This window comes from Strongylocentrotus purpuratus, unplaced genomic scaffold (genome assembly GCF_000002235.5).
Source record: "Strongylocentrotus purpuratus isolate Spur 01 unplaced genomic scaffold, Spur_5.0 spur5_contig_860, whole genome shotgun sequence".
In the NCBI taxonomy this organism is placed as follows: domain Eukaryota; kingdom Metazoa; phylum Echinodermata; class Echinoidea; order Camarodonta; family Strongylocentrotidae; genus Strongylocentrotus; species Strongylocentrotus purpuratus.
In genome coordinates this window covers 340,059-348,669 of record NW_022145569.1, presented here as the reverse complement: position 1 = coordinate 348,669, position 8,611 = coordinate 340,059, and the positions used below count along the sequence as shown (strand labels likewise).

The following is an 8,611-nucleotide window of genomic DNA, read 5'->3' as shown; positions in this document are numbered from 1 at the left end:
CCATGCTCTGAAGACTAACATTAACAATATGGTAGGGTATTCTGCCCGAAATAATTAGGCAGCCAATAATTAATAGAACCTAGCAAATATCTTACCAGAGCAATACAGCTTAATTAGCTCCCTTTTCACGTGTAAAGTGTGACTTTACGATCTCTACTACTAGTACTAGTCTACACGTGGCGCCGGTGTTGTCCTCTGATGGCACTTAACTTCCGTAATAATATTATGCTGCTAGCGCCGATAGCGCGCGTAGAGTATACTATATAGGAAATACAGCCAGGTGGTATTTGCCGGTACGTACGTTCGCGCGCTTCCGTTTTGTGAGTTGTTATGATTATGCAATGAAGAAAACCGGATACATGAGCTGACTGGAAGTGCACGTCACTACGTAAAGGAAATGTTGACGCCCCCTAATGAATATGCATTATGCTTGTGCCGACACGGCGTGTGTACTGTCCGTACACGCGCGCTGTGGATGCTATCTAGGCTATGACAACACATCTGGACTGCTGATTCAAGCAAGAGAATATTATGTATTTCACTACACTTGTCTACATCTACATCTAAGGTGGTACTGGACAGGACCAATTGGTATATACGTCCAGATTTCCGTGGCATCGCAAACTGTCAACAAACATCACAACTGATGCAAAGTTCAAAAAACAAAATAATAAGCCCTTACAAAAAAAATCTCTATGGTACACCATACAAACACCATAGCAAATCTACCATAGATTACCATACAAACACCATAGCAAATCTACCATAGATCTACCATTCATTTACCATAGAACTAATTAAAATAATTGGGACAAATTTATTCATTTATTCAAATTAGGCCACACCTACATATTCTACCATAGAGCCACCATTCATATACCATAGAGCCACCATAGAGTCATCATTCATTTACCATAGAGCCATCATTCATCTACCATAGAGCCACCATTCATCTACCATAGAACCACCATTCATCTACCACAGAGCCACCATTCATCTACCATAGAGCCACCATTCATCTACCATATAGCCATCATTCATATACCATAGAGCCACCATTCATCTACCATAAAGCCACCATTCATCTACCATAGAGCCACCATTCATCTACCATAAAGCCACCATTCATCTACCATAGAGCCACCATTCATCTACCATAGAGCCACCATTCATCTACCATAGAGCCACCATTCATCTACCATAGAGCCACCATTCATCTACCATAGAGCCACCATTCATCTACCATAGAGTCACCACTCATCTACCATAGAGCCACCATTCATCTACCATAGAGTCACCACTCATCTACCATAGAGCCACCATTCATCTACCATAGAGCCACCACTCATCTACCATAGAGCCACCATTCATCTACCATAGAGCCACCATTCATCTACCATAGAGCCACCATTCATCTACCATAGAGCCACCATTCATCTACCATAGAGCCACCATTCATCTACCATAGAGTCACCATTCATCTACCATAGAGCCACCATTTATCTACCATAGAGCCACCATTCATCTACCATAGAGCCACCATTCATCTACCATTCACTACCATTCAAAATACGCAACAAAATGTTAAGCTTAATTGTAGCATTTTGAAATGGTATATTCAGAATGGTAGTTTGGATCTTGATCTATGGTTAGCAGAATGGTGGCTGTAGTGCGTTCTATAGTACACAGAATGGTGACTATAATATATTGAATTTTTGAGAAATCTAAACTTAAATGTTAACTTACAATACACACATGATGCTTATTAAAAAAATGAATTGAATGAAAGTGGCAGGATGTATTTGGTTTATATCAAAAGTTGTATGCATGTACATATGCTAAAAACTAAAATAAAAGGCAAGTAAAAAAAATATATCACATAAACATGTACACTACAAACTAAAATGAAAGGCAAGTTCGTAATTGCAACACATATTACTTGGACTTATTCTACTAAGATGTAATAAATACCCACATATATATCACCCTAGTTCCTCTAAATAATCGGCAAGTTAAAAAGAAACAACTGAAATGTCACATACAGTGTGTACGTAAACATGACTAAAATGAAAGGCAAGTTAAAAATATATAAACATGTACAATAAAAACTAAGGCACTGAGTTGCAGCACAGGATTGTTATAAAACATTGTATAAACATGTACAATAAAAACTCAAATGAAAGGCAAGTTCATAATTGCAACACATATTACTTGGACTTATTCTACTAAGGTGTAATAAATACCCCCATATATATCACCCCAGTTCCTCTAAATAACTAAAATGTCATATATAGTGTGTATGTAAACATGACTAAAATGAAAGGCAAGTTAAAAATATATAAACATGTACAATAAAAACTAAGGCACTGAGTTGCAGCACAGAAATGTTCTAAAACATTGTATAAACATGTACAATGAAGTTCAAGTCAAAGAGGTTGTATATGTGAGTTCGAAGAGGAGCAGAAAATACAAGCCTTGCTGCTCATTTTTGGAGTCTCTGAAGGCGATCAAGGTCCCTCTGGCTGAGAACAACCCTTTCTATACTCAAACTGTTTACATGATTTTGATAGACCTTCTGTGTCAAACAATCTCCCCTGTATCGATCGGTATCACTACCCCCACCCCATGATTCGATGTGTAACCTCGTCTATGCCATGTTCCATCGTAGGGCACTGCCACGTCCACATGATCATTTTCCCTGATGGTCAGATCCTTGTCCATGGCCCTTTGACGTAGGCATGCTGCCACCTTCTTCTTCTGATCCTTACTGGTCTGCAAAAAAAAAAGAGTTTGTAATAAATAACAAGTAAATTTCAAGTTCCCTCAGGCCCCTTACTTATTAGACCCTATTACAAATATTTAGATTTGATTAATTTTCATCCCTTGATTTGACAAGAAGGGATATTGATGTACATGTATTATACTGTCTATCGACCATAACTAAGAAATAAAAATATGTTTGGATTAAATGTACGTACAGCTAAGATAATGTAATGAAGAAAACACAAGGCTGGTGACTAACCTCTTGGGATAAGGAAGATAAAGTGGCTATGTGCCTGTTGTAGCTAGGAGCTTCGACTAGTGGGGCTGTTCCGAGGATGGTCAGCAAGTCGCACAAGCTATCCCGTGCCAAACCAACCTCCGTTGCTGCCAGAGTAGCTCTGCGGTTTATTTCTGCAGACTTTCCACGTCCTTCGCATTCATTTTCTGATGAAGAGAATGTCCTCTCCTTCTTGCAAATGAAGCAACCAAGGACCATGGCGCAGTTCAACCCATTCCTCTTTGACAAATTCTCCAGAGGAATGAGATGCCCTGTAAAAGATATCCAAAACACTTGATGGAACAGGGAAAATATTTTGAAAAGCACAATCCCCAAATAATAACAAAGTGCTAGTTATGACATACATGTAGTATATTACACAAATACACATTTTCACAGATTTCACGACAATTCCGATGCCCCCACTTCGATTCACCATAGAGTAAAGGAGGGGTTTTTCGGCCACTTAAGACAAAATCCTATTTTTTGGACTCTTTACTTCCTATTTATTATCATTTCTTGTTCAAATCATGAAGCAAATACTATTATTATTTAAACAAAGAAAGAATCCCAGAAAAAAAATCATGAATTGCCATGACAACATTCATTTCAATTTTCACTGTTTCGGAGGTAGTTTTCGGCCGCATGTACAAAGTCAATAGGAAGCAAGCAAGCGCGCCATGCGTTTCCCCACTGATCTATAGCACTAACGGCTGGAGCAGGTATCCCAAGCCGGAGCTTCCCGTGCTGAAAACTATCTCTGCGGTGATCAGAAATTGGAATCTGAATTAGACAGAGATATCGTGTGTGCGCTGCGGTATCCGGCTGCATTGATTAAATACATGCGATGAGATACTTTTGAGCTTGCGACTCACACAAAATCGGACTCTAAATCTGAAAAATACTTGAAATAAAGCTCACTTTATGGTACCCATAGGCCTATTCCTTACACGCTTAAGATACTTAATTTTTCAGATTCTGGGAGCGGGACCGCCGATTACATCGCTAAAATGTGATATTTTAGGATATATTTTCCATTGCAAATGTGGTTCTTCAGTGACTCTGGCATGGTATGGTATGTGTGGGATATATGATATGCTGTTATGCGATGGATTTTACAGGGATTTTACCATGCATCCAACGGATCGGCCGAAAACTGGTGATGGTCGATTACCCCCTCCTTTACTCTATTCTTAATCATTTGATTTGGCTTTTTGAGCCATTCACCCCTTGAGCATGCAATACAATCTCAAAGTAATTACAGTTTGCAAACTAAAAATATTGTTTGATAGTAAGTACATACCTCCCAGACACACGTGAGCCTTTTGCAAAGCAGCTGCAAGTTGTGGGCCACTAATGACGTGGATCTTCACATGTGGGACCAGGGCCAAAAATAGGGCTGTCCAAACACTTATTCAGGGAAAGTTTCCTCGATCTCTGAATTAGCTGTTAGTTCTTCTGGCACCTCTCTAGCATTCATGTTACTCTTCTGTAATATCTGGTAATGATCTCCTTTGAACACCTTCCTCTTCCTCACATATTTTGGAGTTTTGCGAAGCATTTTCAGTGAGTAAAAATTGGAGACCAACGGCTAGAAGAGTTATTCAAATCTTGGGCACAAGGTGGCAGCAAACAGCCCTTGTTATCTACTTTCTGCTGATATACATTACTTGTTACAATTTGGTTTAGAATTTTTTATTTAATGATTTCTTTAATTGATTGTGACTAATTGAGTGCAAACAGAGGCAGTGGAGCGACTTCCTAAGTGTGGGGGGGGGGGTGCCGGGGGGGGGCACCAACAAAAAGGGCACTTTCTGGAGAAAATAAATAGGGCACCTACAAAGGGAAATCTCACAGCGAAAATATATATTAAAAAAAAAAACATTTGTATATACCCCCTATATTGTGATTAGATTATCAGGGATGATTTCAATATTTTTGTTATCTTTATAAATAAGATTTGTGAGGTCGCAGTGCGAAAAATTACATCAATTATAAAGAAGAAAAACCCAATCCTGATGGGTTTATTACATTATCATAACAGAAGACTGAAAAGACCTTTGATAAGTACCATAATTATAACATCTAGAAATGCGGGTGTGCTTTGGGTGATATTGCTCTTAGTAGCTGGAAATTAGGGGCACGTGATGAGAGGAAAAGGGGACACTTATCGAAAAGGGTGACACTTATTAGAAAAAAAAGGAGCACATGTCAAATTATAACGGGTAATTATCAGAAGGTGAAAATGGGGCACGTACGTATCATTGTTAAAGGGTAATTATCTGAGGTGAAAAGAAAAGGGGCACTTATGAGAATGAAAAAGGGGCACTAATAATAAGGGGAAATGTTGATTTGTTGTACGAAAAGGGGCACCGATCAGTTTTTAATAGGGGCATTTAATACGAGGGGAAGGGGGGGATTTATGAGAAGGGGGAAGTGCAGGCTATTATTAAAAAGAAAAGAGGCACATGTCAAGATAAACGGGGCACTTATGAGAGATGAAAAGGGGGTAATTATGGGTAGGAGATGGGGCACTTATAAAAGAAGGAAAAAGAGCATTTATTAGGAAGGGAAGGGGGCATTTATGATAAAGGGAAGGGGCTCTCTTTTAAATGGGGCAAAATAAAAGGGGCAGTTATTGAAGATGAAAAGAGCACTTATCAGGAGGAAAAGGGACACTTGTCAAAAATAAAACGAGTACCTCTCAGAATTTAATAGGGTCATTTACTAGAGATGGAACGGGACTATGAGAATGAAGAGGGACTTAAGAATGAAAAGTAACTGTTTTCATAGATGGAAAGGGGGCATTTATGATAAAGGGAAGGGGCTCTCTTTTAAATGGGGGCACTTGTTAGAAAGGAAAGGGGGCACATGTGAAAATATAAGGTGCGCTTATCCGAGTTAAACAAGGGGTAGTTATTAAAAGGGGGAAAGGCCCCTCTCAGATTTGAATAGGGAAATTATCAGAGGTGAATGGGGCACTTATCAAAAGTGAAAAGGGGCACTTCTCGTATCTGAAAAGGGGCACTTATTAGAGATGGAAAAAGGGCACTTATGAGAATGGAAAATGGACACTTATTGCAAAGGAAAACCGGAACTTATCGAAGGAAAAGGGGCACTTTAAAAAAATTAATAGGGGCACTTTTTAAAGTAAAGGGGCCCTTTTTATGTAAAAAGTGCCACGTTAGAGCCACCATGGGGTCACTAACCACTAGAAATATATCATAAAGTCATCATCCACCATAGAGCTACTGCTAAAATATCTTACACCACAGGGATATACCATTCAACGGAAATACCATATAATATACTCTACCATATATCATACCATAGAAATACCATACACCATACCCCGCACCATACAGCCACCATAGAGCTACCATAGATCTACCATTCACTTTAGAGCCACCATAGAGTCACTAACCACCATTAATGTACCATAAAGTCATCATCCACCATAGAGCTACCACTGAAATATCCTCCACCATAGGGATACCATTCAACAGAAATACCATAGAAATATATTCTACCATATAACATACCGTAGAAATACCATACACCATACAGCCACCATAGGGCTACCATAGATCTACCATTCACTTTAGAGCCACCATAGAGTCACATAACCACCATAGATATACCATAAAGTCATCATCCACCATAGAGCTACCACTGAAATATCCTCCACCATAGGGATACCATTCAACAGAAATACCATAGAAATATATTCTACCATATAACATACCGTAGAAATACCATACACCATACAGCCACCATAGAGCTACCATAGATCTACCATTCACTTTAGAGCCACCATAGAGTCACATAACCACCATAGATATACCATAAAGTCATCATCCACCATAGAGCTACCACTGAAATATCCTCCACCATAGGGATACCATTCAACAGAAATACCATAGAAATATATTCTACCATATAACATACCGTAGAAATACCATACACCATACAGCCACCATAGAGCTACCATAGATCTACCATTCACTTTAGAGCCACCATAGAGTCACATAACCACCATAGATATACCATAAAGTCATCATCCACCATAGAGCTACCACTGAAATATCCTCCACCATAGGGATACCATTCAACAGAAATACCATAGAAATATAGTCTACCATATAATATATCATAGAAATACCATACACCATAGGACGGCATCAATGATATACCATTGACCATAGAACTCCACCATTCAGCAATTGTGTGGTATACCATAGAAATATATTCTACCATATAATATATCATAGAAATACCATTCACCATAGAGCCGTACCATAGGAATATCATAGATTTTTTTTGTAAGGGAGGTGCTCATAAAATGAGTGGGTTGTAGACATCATCTAATTTATAGATGAAGTAGAGCCACATCGACGCTCTATCCCGCCTGTGTACAGCTGGGCTGAGTGGTCATTCTGCATGTAGCTCCAAACTTTGGTATTGAAGGACTTGGTATTGTTTTCAATACATTAATTGCATCTATACTTGCATCAATTAAGTTAGTGCATTTCTATATTTGTATTGTACTGTTAGTGTTGTGACTTCATACTTGCATCAATATAAGTTATTGCATCTAACCTGTTCCAAACTGCATTTTGCGTGTCCGAAATTTATATCTTTGTCATGGGTGCATTGTTTGCATCAATCAAGTTATTGCATTGTACATGTTCCAAGCTGCATTCTACGTGTTCCAAAATTTCTATCTTTAGGGGATAATATTGTTTTGCCTACACACTCCCATCATCCAACTTATTGCAGTGTACATGTTCCAAGCTGCATTCTACGTGTTCCAAAATTTATATCTTTAGGGGATAATATTGTTTTGACTACACACTTCCATCATCCAAATTATTGAATTGTACATGTTCCAAGCTGCATTCTACGTGTTCCAAAATATATCTTTGGGTAATTGTATTGTTTTGCCTACATACTCCCATCATCCAAATTATTGCATTGTACATGTTCCAAGCTGCACTACGTGTTCCAAAATTTTTATCTTTAGGGGATAATATTGTTTTGACTACACACTCCCATCATCCAAATTATTGAATTGTACATGTTCCAAGCTGCATTCTACGTGTTCCAAAATATATCTTTGGGTAATTGTATTGTTTTGCCTACATACTCCCATCATCCAAATTATTGCATTGTACATGTTCCAAGCTGCATTCTACGTGTTCCAATTTTTTTTTTTATCTTTAGGGGATATTGTTTTGCCTAACACACTCCCATCATCCAAATTATTGCATTGTACATGTTCCAAGCTGCATTCTACGTGTTCCAATTTTTCTATCTCTAGGGGATAATATTGTTTTGCCTACACACTCCCATCATTCAAATTATTGCATTGTACATGTTCCAAGCTGCATTCTACGTGTTCCAATTTTTTTATCTTTAGGGGATAATATTGTTTTGCCTACACACTCCCATCATTCAAATTATTGCATTGTACATGTTCCAAGCTGCATTCTACGTGTTCCAATTTTTTTATCTTTAGGGGATAATATTGTTATGCCTACACACTCCCATCATCCAAATTATTGCATTGTA

General features: G+C 38.4%; 1 protein-coding gene across 1 annotated transcript; it reads right to left on the bottom strand.

Annotated features, from left to right (window-relative positions):
- Positions 1–1,778: 1,778 nt before the first annotated feature.
- LOC115929495 lies at positions 1,779–4,477 on the bottom strand. Its single transcript, XM_030998516.1, has 3 exons — positions 4,344–4,477; positions 3,023–3,312; positions 1,779–2,772 (listed from the first exon to the last, which is right to left on the bottom strand). Exons 2-3 carry the CDS (start codon positions 3,257–3,259, stop codon positions 2,581–2,583), a joined length of 429 nt encoding a protein of 142 aa, XP_030854376.1. The 5' UTR covers positions 3,260–3,312; positions 4,344–4,477; the 3' UTR covers positions 1,779–2,580.
- Between the last annotated feature and the right edge of the window lie 4,134 nt (positions 4,478–8,611).

Coding starts and splice junctions, on each gene's coding strand:
- LOC115929495 (XM_030998516.1), bottom strand. CDS start 3,259: ATGGTCCTTGGTTGCTTCATTTGCAAGAAGGAGAGGACATTCTCTTCA. Junction 2,773..3,022: donor TATCTTCCTTATCCCAAGAG/GTTAGTCACCAG, acceptor TTTTTTTTGCAG/ACCAGTAAGGATCAGAAGAA.